This window comes from Hypomesus nipponensis, chromosome 28 (genome assembly GCF_054491055.1).
Source record: "Hypomesus nipponensis isolate SF chromosome 28, ASM5449105v1, whole genome shotgun sequence".
NCBI lineage: Eukaryota > Metazoa > Chordata > Actinopteri > Osmeriformes > Osmeridae > Hypomesus > Hypomesus nipponensis.
Window position 1 is genome coordinate 10,717,891 of NC_140388.1, and position 22,720 is coordinate 10,740,610.

Here is a 22,720-nt window from a genome sequence, read left to right on the forward strand (position 1 = left end):
GAGACGGACGGATGGGGGGGGGTTTGGCTGGATCATATATCATGGGAATAGCAGCTGGTTAGTAAAGTGCATGTTCTGTGGAATTAAGTCCAAGGCCCCTGCTGTGGCCCCCTATTAGGCCCAAGCCCGATGAGGGGAGTTTGGCCCCCCGATTTTATCAGGGGGGTTCTGGGTTGTAACCCCCTTCTGCTCTGGTGATGGGCCTGACGGCTGATTGATGGGTGTGGAGGGTAGCGAGGGATTGGGGGGGGGGGGGGGTTGTGGGGGGGGAGGGGGCGGTTGGGTGGAGAGGCGGTAGGCTTAGGCCTTCCCAGGGTCCTGAGGCGCACGGTAAAAATCTGGCCCTCACATAGCGCATCCTCGCTGACTTCTCCCAAATAAATGTTAGCTCCCCTAATGCGTACACTAAAGTCCTCACTCCACGCTAATAAAACCTGATTGTAAGGCTTGAGGGGGGACCCCCCCCCCCCCCCCCCCCATCGAAATAAGGTTTCATCCGTCTGGTATTCAAAACAGCTGTTTTCAGTTGAAGCTGAGCAGGCAGCATGAGAGCCAGAGAGCAGGGGAGAGGAGAGATTGTTGATGAGAGGAGTTGGTGGGAGTGTAAACGAGAGGCGATACGGGCTCCACTGTTCCTTCTGTCGTTATCCTGGGGTCGGCCAGCTTCCAGACCTTGAGGCTCGCTCTTATCTGAGGGCTCCTCTCACTCACACGGCCCCGCTCCTCTGCAGCCGACCAGAATGCCTTGCTGTTCCCTCACTGGCCAATCAGAAGGCTGCTGGAGGAGGCTATCAGATCCATCTGCGTTCCTTGGTACCACGATGGCTATCTGGGTTTGCCTCGGTTCATTTAAAGGCTATGAAAAATGGCCTTTCTCAAGGCTTCCAGGCTCACCTTTAAGGACAGTGGACATATCCCAGTCCTGTCTGACGCCGTCGTCAAACTGTAGCTGTAGCTGCAGATGACGGGCGCTCCGACCTGGACTAAATTAAGAAGAGGACGGGTGTCTTTCCAGGGTGCAGCTAGCTGACAGTCAGCAGAGCAGCTGTTCTCCTTGTTGAAGTAGTAAATCAGGCCGGATCCATCCGCCGGGCGGTGGCCGGGCCGGCTCCAGGCCTCTGGAGAGCGGATGTAGCGCCAGCACGTTGCACCTGCATGCGCTCCTCACTCACAGGCCGGGATACCTCGGTGAAGATGTGGAGGGTCCCCACACATGCACGCACACACACACACACACACACACACATGCATGCACACACACACTCGCTCACACACTCACTCACTCATGCACGCACACACACACACACACACACACGCTCGCTCGCTCACACACAGCTATAAGACACTCGTACTGTGTCTTCGTATCACATGACACATGATTAACGATGAACATTCGTTCCCCGTAAAGATAAATATACACTACCTTGCCAGACTTTGCAGACTTTACAGTAGATCATTTGTGGTGCTGAATTTTTGGATGTTAAAGAGGGCTCCATTTTGACATGGGAAAACATTCTCAGCACGATTGTTCGATTGTGGTCGAATGCAGCCGCTGCATATACCATAAGTTCACCCTATCTTTCAGATCATAGAGCAATAGTAAGAGGAGTGCTTTTGAAGGAAACAATCAATTTGTTGAACCGAGGTAGTCAGCAATGTTGCTGATTTGAAGTCATTTGTAGAATAATAGTAGAAGGACTGAGTGCTTTCAGCGCAGAGCTATAATTTGTTTCAAAGATGTTGTTTGGCCAATGCTTAGCTTTTCAACGTGGATGTTGTTCTAACATTCTGTTTGTCATTGCCTCACCGTGGTCTTAGCTACCTCCAGATAACCCCAATAAACCAATTGTTCTTGTTAAGGAGTCACAATGTTCTGCACAGCGTTAAATGTTATTAAAGCCACAGTAGAGACAAGTCATCTGAAATGTGTCTCCTTTATCTCCAGCAGGATTTGAGGATCACCTCAGTAAGAGGAGATGTTTACTGTCTGCTTCTGTTGATGATGTATGTATCCAGTGCTTGTCCAAGGACCCTGACTTGTTTGGTCTCTGTTCAGAGTATTATGTCACGTTATTGAGTCATGCTGAGAATAAAGGCCCCTTTTGAGTTTTTTCGGCAAAGCTTTTGGACTCTGAATGATGTTGGGATTCCTCTCCATGCCCGTCTTGAATTATTCAGTGATTTCGTTTGTGTAGATTTGATAATTTGGTTCTTTGAGGTGCCCTTATATATCTGAAGTAAAATGTTAGTAATTTTGCAGATTGTAATCCTACAACGTTGACAGGACTGGACCAGAACTGCTTTGAGAACTGCCTCAGTCAAATCCCAGTCACGACCGGCGTGATTATTCACAATGCCTGTTTTTCGGATGTACAGTACTCAGCAAATGTTTTTTTCTTCACGACTCTCAAGGTCCTTGTGTGCGGTTGCTTGGTCCACAACTTTCCCCCAAATAATCCCTACCCCAATTTACACGGTCGTGGACAAAATCCCCCGGCTAATGTGAAAGACTTATTTGCTGCAGTTTCAGACTTGCTACATTAGAATAAAAAGATCTAATCAAGCCTATATGACATGGAGAAGGCCAAGGAGGTCTTTTGTTTGACTTGAACATGGGCTGGAAGAGCTAGCTATTGGAAACCCCTGAAGCAGGCTTTAGGGGCAGGTCTGATTCTCGTGTGAAATGGGAAGACTCTATAGCTCCCGGCTGACTTGACTTGGGCTGTATGGGTGTGTTGGCAGGGGGATCGCTGGTCATGAATAGGGTCTTTGACTACCTCAGACTGGCCCTGAAAGGCAGGACAAAGAACCCAGGGCAACGGCTTAGAGCCTCACAGCTGAGCTACAGAATGCTTCACCCAGTCTTTCTCCCTCCTTGCCTGATTTAAATACTACAGTGGCTCGAAGCGGTCTGTGCGGACCAGTACTCGCATTCACTTCATCCAGCCCACACTGGCCGTCAGCCTTCCTCACTGGGTTTGTTGACGATATGCTAACGATTGTAGCATGTTGACGATATGCTAATGATCGTAGCATGTTGACGATATGCTAATGATCGTAGCACGTTGACGATATGCTAATGATCGTAGCACGTTGACGTCATCCGCTATCAGCGACTATTGGCGGGTCTTTGAATATGCATCAGGGAGGTGCAAACAAACAGTTGATATGATATTCTACCTCATTCTTGTTGTTTTTGTCAGTATATTTTTTTTATATCATTTTTTTCTCCATGGTTACACATTGTGTAGGCATTCAGGTGGAAGCACTGTGTCTCAGGTTGGCGCTCAATATCCTGGTCTAAGTTGTTCATTTGTTTGCTCTCAGACAACACTGAGGTGTTGGCCAATAAACGGGATTAAATCAGATCAAGAGCATGACCTCAAATTAGCCGACTCGCTTCATTACGTTGATATAGCTGTGTGCGCTCCTGCACGGTTTAGGAGTTGCAAAAGAGAGAGAGGAGGAAGGGGGGTGGAGGGAAGGGGAAGAGGGGAGGGGGGGGGGGGGCAGCCGGGTCGAGAAAGCCCTAAATCTTATCAACAGAGTTAATGGGTCAGTTGAGTCCTGTCCAGACACTCTCTCCCTACAGGGCGTCCTATTTCAGATGTCACTCAGAGCTTTGTTTGCCCCCGGGGTAAAGGTCGCGGGGTCAAGGTTCAGGGGCAGTTGGCCGAGTGGGCAGCTAATCCCGGGTTTCCCTCTGCGTATCCGCTCTGCTTTTCACACCCGCCCAGAGCTACGCACACACTCAGAACAATACACTTCACTGTGGCTGCTTTCATAATGGAAACTAAACAAAAAAATCTTTTTGTTTGTTTTTTTGTTTTTTCTTTGCAATGTTGTTAGTTGATGGGATTTTCATGGTTGTATATTTCCTCATGGATTTCATGACGTTTTCTTAGAACTTGAGGCTTGTGAGATCCTAGTGGAAGCTGTCAGTTTCTGCTTTCTGCTGAAAAGCTGTTGTGTTTCCCAGTTGTCCTACTTTCGCTAAGTCTCTTTCTCTAGTCACCTTTGACCTCACTTCAACAGGGTATTCATCGGACTACAGCTATCTGACTTACTATTTGCGTGCAAGAAATCGTATTGTTTGTGAGGTTTTACGTGAGAACATTTAAGCGTTATATCAGGATCAAAATCCAGTTTCGCACCTCAGAATAATCTCACACCAAGTCTCAAAAAGGTGTCTCACACTCTCAGTCCCACACCTCGAGACTTTTCTAGCCAAAGACCCCTCCCTCCCTCCTTCCTCCCCCCACCCACGGTGTCAGTCTCTCTCTGCCCTACCACCACCCAAAAATGTCCTCCAGTCAGACTTATTATGCTCTTTCACGCAGACCAAAATTGCAGCTGCATGTAGAGAGGTCTGGATCACATTAGCTCAGGCGCTGTGATTTATAAATTGTTTCTCAGGCCATAAATCCCTGCTGTAATTGTGCACAAGCTCCCCCCCCCCTCTCTTTCCTTCTTGAAGGCTCTCTCTCTCTCTGACACACACACGTTCGTACTCACACACACGTACTCGCTGACACACACGCATTCATGCACGCACACCCACACCCACAAACGTACAGTGCTTGGGTCATCCGTAATTGTTTGCAGGAGCGAGCACTTAAGATTGAGAAGAAGTTTGTTTCATTGTGAACTGGGGTATATTCGAGGGGTTCTCTGGGAGAAATCTCTGTTATACGTAGATATTTTCCTGCAGTTGTTTCTCCCTGAAGGCTGTTAGCTTGCATGTCCAGCATGCATGTCCGACTGAGTGGTCCTGGATGGATCTGGGCTGTTTTGGACTGGTCTGTTCAGGGCTAGTCTCTGGATGGGTCTGGGCTGGTCTGGCCTGGTCTGGTCTGGCTCTGCATTCCTGAACACTCTCAGTGTAATTGGTAGGACCCTGCCCTAAGCTCCTACTCTGGAAATCTGATATTAGCAGCAGCCCTCAATCCTAATCTCCCCGCCCCTCACAAATTGAAAGATATCATAGGTAAAACAGCCATCTAATATGAAAGGCATTATGCAATCTTCAGATATGTTATTTCAATTATTATTTTTTGTAAACTACTTGTAAACTACTTGTAAACTACTTGTAAACTACTTGTAAACTACTTGTAAACTACTTGTAAACTTGTAATTTCAAAAGGATTCCCCCCCAGGCCTATTAGAAACTCTCCCTCAATGACAGTATTAGTTTTCCTTAGGATTCCCCCCCCCCTCCAATCACTGACGTGAAGTCCAGCGTTGACAGAGAGAGGCTCCCAGGAAGGTGAAGGTTCCCTGCTCGTGTTTACTGCTTGTTTGGGTCCTGTGAGGCTTATTGAACCTTGAGGAGGTAGAAGTGCCTCATGACCTCTCCTGGGCTCACCAATCCGCCCTTCCAAAGATGGATGTTTCTGGAATCTGACGACTGAAGGGGTGGAGAAAGGGGTGGCCTTTCGCTCAGTGAATCAGATGATATCAGCTCTGTTTAATATTATTTGGGATGTTTAGTTTTTTTTATTATTTCTTTCTTTTTTTTGGGGGGGGGGGGGGGGGTTGTTCTTTAAAGTTAGAGGTATTTTCCCTTTCTGTCTGTTGTCTCGTTTCTGGTAAAAAAGTGATTCTCCATGCACATTAAATCTGTATGCTTGTTTTTAGTGTCTGCAGAGAGACGTCTGTTGACTGCGTTGTTATGATTCAGTGACTTGTGGTAAACGTCTGATATATTGAGAAATAGGAATGCAATGCTCAAATGTGGAGTGTTTTATGTAGCTGTGTACAAGTGAGAGAAAGAGAGAGTCAGAAAAAGAGAGAGAGGGTATGCGACAGGAAAGTCGAGTGAGTTAGCATTGTGAGGAGAGGGATTTTAAGGTTAGACTCTTGAGGTTAAGAGATGAGGCAGAGCTCTGAATCTGGGTGTGGAGATGACTCTGGGCTCTGCCTCTGGATGTGGAGATGACTCTGGGCTCTGCCTCTGGATGTGGAGTCGAGGCAGGGCTCTGCCTCTGGGTGTGGAGTCGAGGCAGAGCTCTGCCTCTGGGTGTGGAGTCGAGGCAGGGCTCTGCCTCTGGATGTGGAGTTGAGGCAGGGCTCTGCCTCTGGATGTGGGGTCGAGGCAGGGCTCTGCCTCTGGATGTGGAGTCGAGGCAGGGCTCTGCCTCTGGGTGTGGAGTCGAGGCAGGGCGGAGACTGAGGTTTGTGCCTGCTAGCTGAGCAAACACAGGAGGCATCTGCAGGCAGCTGTGTGGGGGGAGGAGCTGGTGCCCTGGGCTGGGGTGGAGGGTGTGGGGGCAGGGGCAGAGAGGTGGTGGTGGAGGGGGTGGTGTTGGTGGAGGGGGCTGGGTGGTGTTGGGGAGTGAGGGGCCGTAAGTGAACACAATCAGCCCTCTGTTTTCATAAGACTTGTGGTATGTGAGAGCAGAAACAAATGTGTTTAATTTAGGCCTTTTCTCTCTCTCTCTCTCTCTCTCTCTCTCTCTCTCTCTCTCTCTCTCCCTCCCTCCCTCGCTTCCTCTCTTGCTCCCTCTCATGCTTCCTCTCTGTCTCTCTCTCTCCCTCTCTGTCTCTCTCTCTTTCTCCCTCTCTCTACCTCTCTCTCTCTCTCCCTCACTCCAGCACCCAGCCGCTCGCCCTGCGTTTTCAAACAGACTTTTTCGTAAAGGTGCTTCTTCGCCTTTTGCTTCTCCCTCAGTTGGTCTTAAAAGGCCAAATAAATCCAGGTTATGTGTGCTCTCTCCCCAAAACACTTCTGCAGCAGTTGGCAGGCTCACAGTTGTTTAAGATGAAATCTACTCCGAACCACAAATATTTATCCACGTTTTCTGTACACAGAAAGTGGATTGTTATGTTTTTTTTAACTTTAGTCCAGGAGTGAATACGAGATTTAGTCTGTTCTGTGAGGATGTTTGGTTATCTGCTCATTGCTTTCTACCCAACCATGTCAAGCAGCATGCACTACAGATGCTCTACTCTGCTGTCAGCATGTGCTTGGTTATGAATGAAAGGTGTGGGTCTCAGTGCAGTGTCATTTGTGTTGATTTGGTTTTAGTCTTACCAACCAACTCACACACACACCCTTCCCCGCCCCCCACACACACACCCCGCACGCTCACACACCCCTACACCCCTACACACACACACAAACATCCACCCACACTCGCACACACACACAGGCACACACACCTACTCTACGTGGAGCTCTGCAGTAATGCTACAGCCAGCCCCTGCTAACCACCACATGTTCTGGTTTTAATTATACAGGGCTTCACGCCTGTAACTGGGGCCTAGGCTTCTCCCTGAACAATAAAAGGTTGTGTTACTGCACAACTGGACAAACAATGCCAGAGGAAACAATGAGAAGGACAAACATCTTTGAGATGATCAGTGTAGCTCTGTCCGACACCGAGGCAACTGACTCAGAGCTACAGGGTAGTCTGTGACGATCACAAACAAGCTACCTCAGGTATGGAAAACCACATAACTGACTGCGCATAATTGACTTAAACAGCATTGCTGCCTCCTTTGCGTTTATGACACAGTAAACCCTCTGCCAGATGGGTGATTATTTTCTTGTGGTTCTAATTTTACATTCCGTTTTATTCGACTCGCTGTTGTGTTGCTGTAAGACAATTGCGCATTCATTGTGTTCACCTAGAAGTGAGGCCGGACAGATAGGGAAACTGGACTGAAGTTAATGAAGTGAAGTAAAGACTGTGGCCTGCTTCGTTTTAAAGGAACCCTCCCTCCCTCCCTCCCTCCCTCCCTCCCTCCCTCCCTCCCTCCCTCCCTCCCTCCCTCCCTCCCTCCCTCCCTCCCTCCCTCCCTCCCTCCCTCCCTCCCTCCCTCCCTCCCTCCCTCCCTCCCTCCCTCCCTCCCTCCCCCCTCCCTCCCTCCCTCTCCCTCCCTCCCTCCCTCCCTCCCTCCCTCCCTCCCTCCCTCCCTCCCTCCCTCCCTCCCTCCCTCCCTCCCTCCCTCCCTCCCTCCCTCCCCCCCTCCCTCCCTCCCTCCCTCCCTCCCTCCCTCTCTCTGTAACTGTCTAAAGCTCTTGCAGCAGGAAGCAATGATTCAGAATCATGTCACCCCCCCACATCCCCCCACAAAAAAAAGCATAAATATTCAAATTAACCCTGAAACAAATAAGCGCTTACGTTGTAAAATGTAGAGTGTGCGGTCTCACTTTACAGAAAGCTATGGGGGTTAAACCCTGACTAGACAAGGTTCAGCAACATGAAAATAAGAAAGCCTGTCACCAGACTCAGCTGGGCAGCATTCGATCCCGTCAAAACCACAAGTATTTAGGTCTGTCACTATAATATATATTTATTATGTCGGATTGCTGCTCGAACAAACTGGCGTTGCTGGCAAATACCATCTCCGAGACTCGTTTGTTACAGTTGAGAATATGCACGAGGCAGTCATGTGACAGGAAAGAGTTTGGAATTTGTGATTCCTTACGCCGAGTCGTTTGGGTTGTTTGGCTTTGTTTAGAGAGGAGCACAAGTTGCCTTATACACAGAGGTCAGGAGAGTGTTTTAGTTGTGTAGATAGCTAGTTACACGTCAGTCTGTCTGTCATAAAATTAAAACTAATTCTTTATGGGAGACGAACAGGGCAGGGAAGTTTGGGATCCAGGCCTGTGGGTGACTGGATGTCTGCTTTGGTACAGACCACATTGGAGCTTGGAGGAACCTCTCAAGGTTCTTGGGAAAAGCTCTCAGGAGTTTTGTTAAGACCTCCCTCACGCCGTCTCCCCCTCTTCACTCTCCTCTCTCCCTCTCTGGGCTAATAGTTCTTTTGTGTACGAGAGCATGTTAAAAGGCCAATGAGCCTGGCCTTAATAGGCCCCGTTGCCGTGGAAACCGGCGCACTCTGGACGGCTGACCTCTGACCCAGTTTTTTCCTCGGGGGCCACACAAAACAAGAGAGTGCGTCCCCGACCCGCCAGGTCACAATGGAGCGCCGGACGGCCCGGGGGAGTGGCCTTGTCACAGTCACTTAACTTCACTCCCTCGGGCGCTAATGGACACTTTCAGTGCGCTAGCCGTTAGCCACATGCTAGCTGTTGGGAGACCAGCGGGTGTCTCTCAGTGGGGTCAGGGGGTGGCGGAGAGAGTATGGATCGACGGGGCAAACTGATCACGCTGCCCATCCATGTGATCGTTTGTGTCATGTTGTTATCTGTGTTTCCGTGTTTGTACGGACCGAATCCTATTTTGTTGTAAAAAAAAAAAACAGTCGTGTTTTGCTCAAGATGTATAGACTACTGCTGTGAGAAGGTCCATGAGCCCTTTCTGACCTCTGTACGTACGCAATACTCAGTTTACAGTGAGACAATGCATCGAATCGTCTTGTTATGTTCTTAGTGCTCCCAACAGGTGAACAGTTTATGTTTATGCAGAAACAGGCCTAAACAGTAACTGTGTTTATATAGGTAGGACCTAAATACATTACGCCTGTATATCCATGGTAAAGTTTTATTTTTTCCATCAATTATGTTTGCACCTAAATATTTTCCCATCATGTTTTCTCTCTCTCTCTCTCTCTCTCTCTCTCTCTCTCTCTCTCTCTCTCTCTCTCTCTCTCTCTGACTATCTCTCTCTCTCTCTCTCTCTCTCTCTCTCTCTGACTATCTCTCTATCAAGCCACACAAGACTAACTGCTGTATCCAGGCCCAGGGCCATGCTCTCTATCATTCCTCCATCCATTAAACACTAATTAGCACAGAGGACCAGGGGCTTGCTTAAGAACTGCATGTGTAATTACCTCTAATGTTGACAAACAAAGGGGCCTCAATGCAAACTACGGGGCCATGGGCGGGTTCCTACTAGCTACGATTGTCTTCACCCCGCAAGCATATGATTGTGTGTCATGCATAGATGAAGCCATGGTGTCAATGACTCGCATAAGCAGGTGATATTAGTGGAGGGGGGCAGGGAGGGGGGGGGGGCAGGGAGGGGCTGGCGTGTAGGCTCTGTCAAGGCCTTTGTTTGCAGCCTCTCTTCATATGGATGGGGGATAATTAACACCTCGACTCAACAGCACGCTGTGTGGCCCATTTGTTTAGTGTCGGGGGGGCCAAAGCAAAACAATGGGGAGGGGGGCCCCCACACACAGTTGGTGATTGACATTATCTGCTGAAGCAATCCATGGTGGCATTCCTTCTTCCCTGGTGCTCAGGAAGAGGGGGGAGGGGAGGGAGAGAGGAGAGGAGGGGAAAGGGGAAGAGGGGGGGGGGGGAGGAGGGGGGAGAGTGAGGCCCCGTTGCAAGTTTAGGGCTAGTCTGAATAAACAGCAGCTAAAATCACTGCTCTCTTCCAGTGTTTTATTTTAATTATAAATATAATATAGATATAGATAGCCATCTAGTAACCTGTACATAATGATACAAATGCCTGTCAATGAAATGACACCGCCTCAAGAGTATGACCATGGTGTCGTCGCGGAGGTCGACAGAGACAGAGGTGCAGCAGGGACTCAAAAGTCTCCCCGCGCTCAAAGTTTGGGATGTTTTTTTTTCTTCTTCTCTCTCTCTCTCTCTCTCTCTCTCTCTCTCTCTCTCTCTCTCTCTCTCTCTCTCTCTCTCTCTCTCTCTCTCTCTCTCTCTGTCACTTTTGGCAGAGCGTCCGACTTAGTTTGACAACAAATGTCCAGACATCTGCCTCCCCGCTCCCTGCTCTGATGTTGGCCAGCAGCAAGGCACCACACACTTCAGAGATGACAAAGCCACTTGGCCGGGTTCTACTGCAGCTCCGCGAGAGCAGTGTAACAATTAGAAACCCGGCCCTGGCAGGCAGCAAGCCTCAGAGAACACATGCTGCATTCTCTCTGTTCGAAAAACCAAAGGGCCTTCATCTCTCGTCTTTTTTGGAAAACGCAAACGGCAACGTTGCCACCTTTGTCGCATCAAGGCCCTCTCTGGAAAGTAGCACAGGCCAGCCACTGATGTCTATTCTGAGGTCTGGAGGCTGTGGAAGGCTGGAAGACAATTAGAGAGTTCCGAAAATGGATCAGATAGTTGCTGAACTTCACTTTGTTCACTCGGTTTTCTAACCCCCAGCTGTGTGGGTGTGTGACACTATTTACCAGAGCCTATTCCTCACCAGGGCGACATCCTGAACGAGGCCAGCCGCACGCTCAGACTGCTCCTAATGAAATTAGGGGCATATGTAGAGCATTACCGACCTACCCGAAGTTTAATGTAAGATGTAATTCTTGAATTTACTTTATCCGGGCTTTCAATCTTTCACAAACGTTGGAGATCCCTTTAGCCGCGTGTTTCCGCTCTGTGTCGAAGCGGCCTTCCTTCGACTAACTTCTTAGTTTACTCTCTGTTTTCATTTCCTTTCCTGCTCTCATACTTTAAACAAATCTAAGGGACCAAGTCTGTCGCAGAAAAAAATGCAATTTTGAATTAATTTCAAGCAATAATTGAATTAAGAATTTTCGGAAGGGAATTATCCAGAAGCTTGCTGAGCTGCTAATGTTGTTTTTGAACAAAACTAAGGGACAAGTCTGTCATAGAATCATTTTTGAAAATATATTTTGTACTCATCTTAATACTCATCAGTAATAATCAATAATAAAGTGAAAAAGAGTTCCTTCTGTTCCCTTGTTGCCTGCTGGGTCCCTGCTCTGCTGGTCAGTACCTGGACCCAGCTTCGTCGCCCTGGCCTCGATGCCCTGGGCTCTACGCCTCACTGGGGAGAGACTTGTGAGGAGGTGGGGGGTCAGAGTGTGAGGAGGTGGGGGGGTGAGGAGGTGGGGGGGTGAGGAGGTGGGGGGTGGGAGGTGGGGGGATGAGGAGGTGGGGAGGTGGGGAGGTGGAGGGGTCAGAGTGTGAGGAGGTGGGGGGGTGAGGAGGTGGGGGGGTGAGGAGGTGGGGGGTGGGAAGGTGGAGGGGTCAGAGTGTGAGGAGGTGGGGAAGTGGGAGGTGGGGGGTGAGGAGGTGGGGGGGTGAGGAGGTGGGGGGTGGGAAGGTGGAGGGGTCAGAGTGTGAGGAGGTGGGGAAGTGGGAGGTGGGAGGTGGGAGGCTGTATCTTGCAGGGGAATCGGGAGTGTTTTCCGGGTGTCTGCAGTCGGTAGTGCCATAGAGCGCGATGGCAATTATATAAAGCAGGCTCTTATAAAAGTGCCTGAGGGTATGTTCCCCTGTCCTGACAGTAGCTGTCAAAAAGGGGAGGGAGGGGGCGGGGGAGCTGGGGGCACGGCGGGGGGGGGGGGGGGGGGGGGAGAGAGAGGCGGGGTACGGTCAGGCAAGAGCAAACGCTCACAATGGAGCTTGTTTCATTTGTGCTGGGGATTCGTGATTGACATAGATTAGACAGTGAAAACTGTATTGTTTTGGAGAATTTTTTTCCCCCTCTCTCCATAGAAAGCAGCACTCATTAGGCAGCATGCTCTGAGCTGAGCCGAGTTTCAATAGGGAGCTAGCAACCCCTAAAAGCTACAGCCTCCTGACAGTTGTATGGACGAGGGCCCATTAGTTGGAACCTGCAATTCAGCCTTGAGCAGTATGGTTGAAATAAGGAGGGCTGATGTCAACTCAAAGAATTTCCCCCCTTTTGGATGGGAAAAGGGTCCCCTTCCTCCTCCCTCTGTGCTCTATCGGACCCCAGCTGTCAGGAAACAATACCCTGAGCCAGTGCCGACAAACTCATTCCTGAATTATTTTTTTTCTTCTTCCCAACTTCGCTTTTTTTTCCCTCTCTCCTGCTGTAATGTCTTTGCCATTTTTAACCTGAAGTCGTCCAAGCTTCCTTCCTCCCCAAAACTCTCATGATGAATGACGCTTTGAAAAAAAAAAAGAAGAAATCCTGTTCAAATGATTGTCAGCTCTCTCGGGGAGTCTTTTGACATGTTTAACCAGGGTTTCATTCAAAACATATATATAAATATATAGACGTATCTTTTCTGCGGTAGCTCATGCCGACATAGTTGCATTTTGATGATAGACGTGTGTCAAGCAACCAGACATGTGAGGCTGCAGGCTTCCTTTGCATTATAAAACATCCTTTGCAACAGAGACAAAGTATTTGGGCCAGTGCTAGCATTCCATGCCCGAAAGGCAACTTAGATGAACCGTGATACAGAAATCCATGTGTGCTCGCGCAAATGCAAAAGCTGCACAGAAAAAACCCCTTTAATTAATTTGAAATCGTTGGATACCATCGAGAAAATCCACATGCATGACAATCTGCTGTATCCGGTGTTTAAACTGATTCACAAACCAGATGGTTGAGCTATGCTGTGTTCAGGGCTGCAGCTCTGGAGTGTCTCAACTGGTGCAGAGACCGTAGACCATTTGAGCACTTTATTATACATGATCCAGTCCACTAAGGTCTGCCTGGGGGACGGTGCTATCGCGGGAACAATCCGTCAATACAATAGTGTTTAAAACTCTGTAGTTATGACTAGGAAACGCCATGGAAACCCCCCTTGCTAAAGGGAACGATAACAGCTTTGATAGCCACGTGAAAAATGCCATAGAAAACCCTCATGCTAAAGCTAATGATAACAGCTTTGATAGCCACGTGAAAAATGCCATAGAAAACCCTGATGCTAATGCTAATAGCATGACGCTAACAATGAGGAGGGATTAGTGTGGTCCGGGTCAAAAGGCCAAAACCATCGAGGGGGCTCACTCTGGATTCTCCACCGGGTCTCTCTCTCTCTCTCCTGCTACCCAGCCAGACCCTCTCCTGTTGGGCTGCTCTCCAGCTGCCCCCCCTCCTCTCCACCCCGCCCCCCCCTTCACCACCCCCACCCGCACCTCGACAGACACCCACAGCTGGGAGCTTGTTTTTCCCTGACAAACGGCAATTTCACAGTCCTGCTCCAGTTTGCTGTGTTCACATCCCTCTCTCCTCTGTGCCAGACCTCTCCTCCCTCCCTCCCTCCCTCCCTCCCTCCCTCCCTCCCTCCCTCCCTCCCTCCCTCCCTCCCTCCCTCCCTCCCTCCCTCCCTCCCTCCCTCCCTCCCTCCCTCCCTCCCTCCCTGCCTCCCTCCCTGCCTCCCTCCCTCCCTCCCTCCCTCCCCTCCCCTCCCCTCCCCTCCCCTCCCCTCCCCTCCCCTCCCCTCCCCTCCCCTCCCCTCCCCTCCCCTCCCCTCCCCTCCCCTCCCCTCCCCTCCCCTCCCCTCCCCTCCTCCTCCAGTGGAGGCCTGGTCTTCTGCACACGATCGCCTGTCAGAGTGGAGGCTCCCTGCTGGCTGTCACGCCACTCATGACACCGTCCAGTCTGGTCCAGCAGTGCTGCAGACCGCACACCTCAGCCTTGGAATGCTTGGTGTTTGATTGGCTGTGCCCCAGAGCGAGTAGGACAGTGTTGGGTTCCATCTGTGTGGGCTACAAGGGTAGTGTGGTGTGGTTGAAGTTGGGTTTCAGAGAGTAGAAGTTGTCCGACATGACAGTTGTTTCTTCTTCTTGTTAATCCTCCCCTCCTCCTCCTGCAGTACCTCCACATGAAGTGGCTGGATGTACCAGGAGCAGCCGGCCTCAAAGACTCCCGCTCCCCAACCCCTGGACACCTGGTGAGTAACTGACCCCGACCCTCATCCCCTCCCCCTTCTCATCCCTCCACGCCAGCCAGTCTCCCTTCCTCCCCCCCCCCCCTACGCTCCCTCCGCCCTGCAACGTTTCAGCGTGTGGCTCGCCTCCGCCCTCCTCCCTGCAATCCTCCACCCTCAGGGGAGAGAGAGTGTGACAAGCCCAGCCTGGGTAGTCATCCGAGGGCGAGGTGTGACCTGAGCAGACCTGTTGGGTCAGTCCAACCACAGCGGGAGGAGGAACCGAGGTGACAAAGATCAGATCAACACAGCAGCTAAACCTGTCCTGCAGCGTGGTGAACACGTGCCAGGATACGCCTCGACCGGGTTATATCATCAACAATCTCCTCTCAGGGAAGTTGTCGGTTGTTTGTTGTGGTGAGACAGGCGCCGGGGGGGACCCATGCCGACGGCGTAACCCAGCTGGTTACCGCGGTGATCCCGGCTAGACGGGTCATGTTTTGGTTTTGCGGTTAGTTGTTGTCGGATGACAAATGCAGAGATGCACTTGACAAAGTCCTCATTGAGGGCCCGTCTCTGAGCAGAGCTAGCCCAGGGCAGTCAGTCACTGCTCTATGACCGACTTCACCCCCAATTGGAAGCCAATTAAAGATATTTTATTACAATAAGTGCTGACCTGTCAGTGACTCTCTCTCTCTCTCCCTCTCTCTCTCTCTCTCTCTCTCTCTCTCTCTCTCTCTCTCTCTCTCTCTCTCTCTCTCTCTCTCTCTCTCTCTCTCTTTCTCTTTCTCTCTCTCTCTCTCTCTCTCTCTCTCTCTCTCTCTCTCTCTCTCTCTCTCTCTCTCTCTCTCTCCCTCTCTCTCTCTGCGGGACACAGGGCCCTGTGTGCTGTGTTTTGTTCCAGCCAATCTCTTTTATTTTATTTACCTAATATATAACATTATGAAATGCATGGGACAGCGAACAGTCACAGTAAGGCAGCGGGGTAATGCCAATTGAATCAAGGAGAAAATGAAAGGTTGCATTGAAGACTTGGTGGGGAATAAGTGTCTGTGTGTGGAGGGTTTCCACAGTAGTAAGTCATGTATGCCTCAGTCTCAGGGCCCATGTAGAGAGAGAGATAGAGCAGTATGTGTGCTGGCTGGCTTTGTGTCTGACCTTCATGCGCGTGCGCGTTGCATCGAGCGAACCCCGAAGACCAGTAGAAAGATGTATTATAGATAATGCCATTTGACGTGTCGGATCTGAACTTGTGTCCAAAGGGAATGTTTGAATTGGCGAGCTTGTTTGTCAAAAGCTGGCCATGCCACGACGGATTGGCTTTGTTCAGACCTCTCTGAAGGGTTAGATGTGGCCAAACGTGAACTTTTCAGGTCTGCCCTGCACCCCTACACTTCCCCCCCCCACCTCCCTGCCCCCCCCCCGCCGCCCTCCGCCGCCCCCTCACCCCCGTGACCACACTCTGGCCTCCCCTGTCCTGTCCCCGTCTGATCCGGGGGGGTCCGTGACCCAGATCCCATCGTCCCAGGCACACAGCTCCTCAGAGGACCTGGAACCCCCCTCCAGAGCTGTGGTGGAGAGGCTCCAGCACATACCCTGGGCCCCCCCCTCCAGAGCTGTGGTGGAGAGGCTCCAGCACATACCCTGGGCCCGGGGAGAGGGGACTGAAACACCCAACTGTAGTCCACACACACACACACACACACACACACTCCCTCCCCACCCCCCTTACACTGGGCCTTAATCCCAGCCAGACCCTCTGACAGGGATCCAGGCTGATTATCTGCTCATTACCCCGGCGAATGAGTGAGAGTGGGAGAAGCGGGGAGGGAGGAAGGAGGAAGGAGGAGGTGAGTGTGGGGGCGGGGGGGGGGAGGGGGGCGTGGGGGGGATCAGGAGTCTGACTCCCCAGGCCTACAGGGCCCCCAGGGCCCAGCGCTGCGCTAATGAGAGCAGGGGGAGCGGATAGACGCGTGTGGGGGGGCCTGGGATTACTGCCCAGGGCACACAGGAGCCAGAGAGGGGTCCGGGGAGAGGGAGTCATGGGGCACCAGCGGGTCTCCTCAAGCACGCACGTTTTAGAGGTAGATATATTCCTGCTAGTCTTCTGACGAGTGCTCATTACATGACCTGACATTGTATATTCATGACGTCTGGCGTGGAGTGTGTTCTCATCTCATATTGATTACATGGAATATGTGTGTGTGTGTGTGTGTGTAGGGGTCCAGGGGGCAGTGCGCACATGCAGCGCACACCCCTCCGACAGGGGGTAAATGTTGTGTGTAGGGGTCCAGGGGGCAGTGCGCACATGCAGCGCACACCCCTCCGACAGGGGGTAAATGTTGTGTGTCGATAGCCAGAGGTGGAGCGCTGGATCTGGGTCATGTGATCACGGTAGGGTCTGAGCTGATTGGTCAGCTGTTGCGCCGTGACAGTCAGGGGATGATATCATCGCCTTTGATTAAGTTCCTCGTGACTCCTGATCAGCAATCGTTCCTCCTAATGCCCACACGTAATGATGGACTGTTAGTATGAAGCTGGTGTTTCGCTCTCCCTCTCTCTGTTTCTTCTGGGGGAACAGGATAGAGGGTTGTGAAATTGAAATCAGAGCCTGCTGTCGATGTGAGAGGCCAGGGGAAGTCTGTCGTGTCGCGGTGCAGATTGGGTCCATAAGGCCTGTATGCTAATCGGAGCCCGCTTCGGCCAGAGAACCTCAATTATTCAAGAGACAGGTTTGTTTAGCATTCAGTTGGTATTGCTGTTGGTAGTAAAGTGTGTGTGTGTGTGTGTCTGTGGGGGGGGATCATCGTCAGCGTGTCTATGGCTGCCCCTTCATACCCCACCTCCCCCCGCCGCCCCCATACCAAGCCCCAGTGTTCAGAGGGCTGCCTGGTCATGAATAAAACATCAAAGACAATCCTAGTCCAGGTGATTTAGGCTTGTCAGTCCACCAGCAGGACCTGAGCTGGGCTGGAGACTAGAAGCTGGAGAGTAGAGGCTGGAGAGTAGAGGCTGGATAGTAGAGGCTGGAGAGTAGAGGCTGGAGAGTAGAGGCTGGAGAGTAGAGGCTGGAGACTATAAGCTGGAGAGTAGAGGCTGGAGAGTAGAGGATGGAGACTAAAGGCTGGAGAGTAGAGGCTGGAGGATGAACATGTACAGAGGCTGGGGTCTGAAGGCTAGGGTGCGGAGGCTGGGGTCTGAAGGCTAGGGTGCGGAGGGTGGGGTCTGAAGGCTAGGGTGCGGAGGCTGGGGTCTGAAGGCTAGGGTGCGGAGGCTGGGGTCTGAAGGCTAGGGTGCGGAGGCTGGGGTCTGAAGGCTAGGGTGCGGAGGGTGGGGTCTGAAGGCTAGGGTGTGGAGGGTGGGGTCTGAAGGCTAGGGTGCGGAGGCTGGGGTCTGAAGGCTAGGGTGGGGAGGCTGGGGTCTGAAGGCTAGGGTGCGGAGGGTGGAGACGGGTGTCTGAATGTGGCATGTGTGTCCACACAGCGAATAGCACCATGGTGTCGTCAATACTCCTCCAAACCCAGTCCAGTCATTCGTTCTTGTGTCCAGTGGACACTCAGTCCTGAAAAGATTGCATGGCTTATCAAGTGACTGGTCTCCTCGCTGACTTACAAGGACAGCAGTGAGAGCCTAATGGAGGTGGAACTGACCGAGCTAGTGTCCCAGGAGCAGTCACCAGACCTGGGCTCTGTCACTGCTGAGAGGGGGGGGGGGGGGGGGGGAGGGGTCTCTGTGGTGCTCTGTTGTGTCGCAGACCTGAGACGTTGTGACAACTGGCGAGGGTCCCTTGTGTCAGCATGTCATAACTCACTTAGTCTCCAAATTGCTCGGTAAGTGAATTGAAGTGGCACAATGACACTCACTCGCATTCCACAGATGGCTGGTCCATTGAGCGTCCATTACAATTTTCAACACGCCGGCCTGAATGAGAAGGCTTCACGGCCCACGGTGACGGTGAAGCGCCCCAAGTTTTTGTTAAAGTGATACCTACTTCTAGCCCTTCTTCCCACCCACACACACACACACACACACACACATTCCCCAGACCTTTGACAGGGAGTTGTCCGAGGGTTGGTTGTGTTGAAGCAGGCATTCAACACCCAGAGTCTGTCCTGAAATCAAAGGCTGGGATATCCCTGTGCTGAATACTGATCTAAGGTCTGTACATTGCTGTTGCAGAGCACCTAGGTAGCCCCACACTGTGCTGCAATGACTGACACACTCAGGAACGTGGTGCTGCATTTGGGAGCAACAAACATATAACAGCGTAGACATATATTTTTTGTCCCTGACCAAGAGCTTGCAAAATATTATAGGTAATCTGTTAGTGTAATGACATCAAATGTTCCTTTTTTTTTTTGGGTTGTCTTTTTCAAAAATGTTTTCTACTCTTTATCTAGTTAATGATGTGTGGTGAGCTGGCCCCCCCTGTTCCTTTCACGAGCTCGGTTAAAAGCGCCTATATTTTCACCACAGCAACATGACACCGCAGTGTGTCTTATTATCTTAACCCTGAATATTTAGGGAGAGCAGAGGGCCAGGCGACGCTCCGTCCGTCCGGACTGAAAGGCGTGAAGTCTGGATTCTAAAGGCATACGACACAACGACACGGTCGGGACGCGCTCGCGTCCGCTTCCTGTTGCCGTTGACAAACAAGGCTTTGGATTTCTCGGCATGCTTGGCATTCTTTGGGCTCTGTCTTTCCCCGGAGTTTAGAAAAGGACTCTGAGCATCCCACCCAGAAGCGGTGGAGCTGCAGAAAAGGAACACACAAAGCAGGGTAGGGTTATTCAGTTTTGGTCTGCGCTCTGTTTGCCTAGTAATTCAATTCAGATGTGCAGGATCCAAAAACATGTTTGCTTGAATGAAATCCACCCACCTCTGCCCCCCCCCCCCTGCCCCCCTCCAGCCCCCCCTCCCCCCCCCCTCCTGCCCCCCTCCGCCCAGGGCCCATGCTTTTCTTAGCCAGGTTCCAAGTTGAACGTCCAGGCAAGGTGCTGCCATCCTGCCCCTTACAGGCTGCTGAACAGGCAGCCACCTTGTCTCTGGGTCCTGGCACAGCAAGCTCCTGCTAGGTTTCATCTCCCTGTGACTGCTGTCTGTTGACTCTCAGCCTGGAGACAGCCAGGAGCCACGATGTTCTGTTTGAGGTCTTTCTTAAGAACTTTTAAAACCGTTTTTGGATGGCTTTTGTTTTCAAATCAGGCGATGTCAGTCAGTCAACGAGGGGCACTGGTCTGGTTATAGGCGGCTCTGTCACGTGCGAGCTGTTTATATTTAAAACACGGCTCGTATTCCTGCGGTTTCCTTATTACACCTTGTCCATGGATCATGAAGGCTGTCGGGGGCTGGGTGCGCATTACCTCCACACATACCCCGGCTGAATGGAGGTATTGATGGGTCTCTCAGTGAGGACACTGTGATTAAACTTTTGGCCGCAATCCTCACTTTGACACGACGGCGGTGGTGTGTTCGACTGCTTTTCTGTTCTTTAACGATGGCCAAATGAATCCGTTTTTACACGAACGCTATAATTATATTCTCTTTCCGACCGACAACGCTTTTTCCCTGTGGGTTCTGAGGTAGTCGTTAGTGATCGGTGGACGAGGTAACCATTCATGCCCTGGAGGCAGATAAGGAGATATTCCCCCTCCCTTACAGAGGTTCAGTGTGCAGCAGGACAGAAGGGTTTATCCTGTGCACGACGTTCTCTACATAGTCCAAAACATTTGGGATTTTTTTTTTTATCCAGTGTTTTTCAAACTTAAAATGATGTGCAGAGCGAATGCATGATTGGTGAATTCAGCATGTGAATTATTCATGGGCGCGATTTCTGATTCTCACTGAAGTGCTTCCCACAATGTGTTGGCACTCTTGCCTAGGAGTGCCAAACAGTGTTTTATACCGAATAATATTCAGCCCCATTGTACATGAAGTAGAGCAACAAAGCCTATGTGAAATATACATGGAGCGTGGACGCAAAGATTTCAAAATGTCAACCTTTTGAAATAGTAATATAATACAGAAACCTTTTTATCCTACTGCTAATAAATTCAACCAGAACGGTTAAAAAATGTTGGAATTACAAAATCTTTGAAAAACAACATATACAAAAATATATTTAAAAAACCTTTTTCCAATTGATCTCCTTTTAGTCATTATTAATGAAATTTTGATCTGCTAATACTAACATCAATCAAACCAGCATTACTGAAATCAAAGAGGGCTTTAGATGAAGGAGCAGCACGTTCACCAAGGCTTTCAAAAGTGTCTGAAAACAGGTTGGACCTGCATTAGAAGAAGTGACAGAAAAAGCACGCCCGGGTTTTGGAACAATTCTTAAGTAGCGTGAGGAGGGAGCGTGCACTGCCGTCTCAATGCAAACCTTGTTCACTCCCAGACCGCGCTGGTGAGCTGAGAGCAAGGGGGGGAGGAGGAGGAGGGAGGCGAGGGGAGGGGAGGGGAAGGGAGGGTTCCTGAAGAAAGGTTAGGTTGGAGGAACAAGACTCCTTTCTCCCCCCCCACCCCCCTCACCCTCTGGCCCTCCCTTGTGACGATGCTGAGCCAACAAGCGGCCCATTCAGGACGCACGGCCGGGGGAAATGACTTGGAGCCACCGCAGTGTCTAATGAAAGTAGAGACACAGGTTATTATTATTATCATCATCATCATCACCACCATGCCCCTGGTCCAGAGCAGGTCTGCTGGATCGCAGCACTTTGGGCCACAGTGACATCTGGATATTCTCTGACGGCAAAATAAATGATGTGGAATTAGCTGTCCAAGCGCTGCTGGGATATGAACATTTCTTCAGTTCTGCAAAGTATCTGCTTCCCCCCTCCGTGACTGAATCAGTGTTGCTGTTGTTTTACCACAGTAAAAGTATCCTTTTCGTCGTCTTCGTTCAGGATAAATATATCTGGTGACAGGTTGAACTCCCCCCACCTGACCTGAAAACCAAAGGGCAGCATTTCCCTGCATCCGAATCAGTGGAGGTTGACCAGGTGTCACCAGAGAGAGATAAGGTATCTGCTTCTTGGCAGGTGCCCCCCCCCCCCCCCCCCCCTTCCCACTACCACCTTCTATCCTTTATCTGGGGGGAGGTGGGAGGGTGTGGGGAGGTTATCCAGTGTGAATCCTGGATAGGCGCCCCTGTTGTTCAAAATGTTGGGTTGAACAGACTGTTCTCTCCCTAGCTAATGGTCTTGGCATGTGTCCGACGCCGTTTTCGTGTTCCTTGGTGGCGCTCCAGATTGCATCACCCGAGCGTCTCACACGCCCAGCCTGTGTTGTTTACAGGAGCAGTCCCAGAGCCACGGCCGAAGCCACACACAGGGAATACTCTCTGTCAGGACTCATGGCTGCTGGTCTCTCTTGAAAAAGCTGTTGTTCCAGGGGTGGAGAGACTCTACACGCTTGTTACATTTATTCATTTAGCAGACGCTCTTATCCAGAGCGACGTACAGCAAGTACAGGGACATTCCCCCCGAGGAAAGTAGGGTGAAGTGCCCTGCCCAATGACACGTCATTTGGCGCAGCCAGGAATCAAACTGGCACCCTTCAGATTACTAGCCCGACTCCCTAACGGCTCAGCCACCTGACTCTTGTTGCTTGTTGCTATATTTCAAAAGGTGTTCACGTGCCTTTGAATGAGTGGTGTTGCTATGGTGACGGAGGGCAAGGGGGGAGAGTGAAGATTGAGGGGTGGCTAAGTTTTGTCTCTCCTTCCTGGTGTCTAAACCCCTGTCCCCCCCTGCCCCTCCCCTCTCTCCCTCCCCCCCCTCCCCTCTCTCCCTCCCCTCCCCCCTCCTCCCTCCCCCCTCCTCCCTCCTCCCCTCTCTCCCTCCCCGCAGTCGAACAAGGTCCCTGTGGTGCAGCATGCCCACCACGTGCACCCACTGACCCCCCTGATCACCTACAGCAACGAACACTTCTCCCCGGGCACCCCTCCCTCACACCTCTCCCCCGAGATCCTGGACCCCAAGACAGGTAGGCCCGGCTTCCACAACCGTCGGCTCCATCTCTCCACCCCCACAGCACGGAGAGGCTGACCCCACCTCCCCCTCTCTCTGCCCCCCTGCAGGGATTCCCCGGACCCCCCACCCGTCGGAGTTGTCTCCCTACTACCCTCTGTCCCCGAGCGCCGTGGGGCAGATCCCACACCCTCTGGGCTGGCTGGTGCCTCAGTAAGAACCCCCCCCCCCACACACACACACACACACACCCTCAGCACGCTAGC

The 22,720-nt window shown here is 51.2% G+C and overlaps 1 protein-coding gene across 2 annotated transcripts in view; it reads left to right on the forward strand.

Annotated features, from left to right (window-relative positions):
- Window positions 1–22,720, forward strand: part of tcf7l1b (transcription factor 7 like 1b) — a 34,930-nt gene that overhangs the window by 6,893 nt on the left and 5,317 nt on the right. For both annotated transcript variants that reach the window (XM_084694635.1, XM_084694634.1), the window contains 3 exons: window positions 14,428–14,505; window positions 22,335–22,470; window positions 22,565–22,667. In XM_084694635.1, the coding sequence (XP_084550761.1) occupies window positions 14,428–14,505; window positions 22,335–22,470; window positions 22,565–22,667 (317 nt within the window). The remainder of the gene's footprint in view (window positions 1–14,427; window positions 14,506–22,334; window positions 22,471–22,564; window positions 22,668–22,720) is intronic.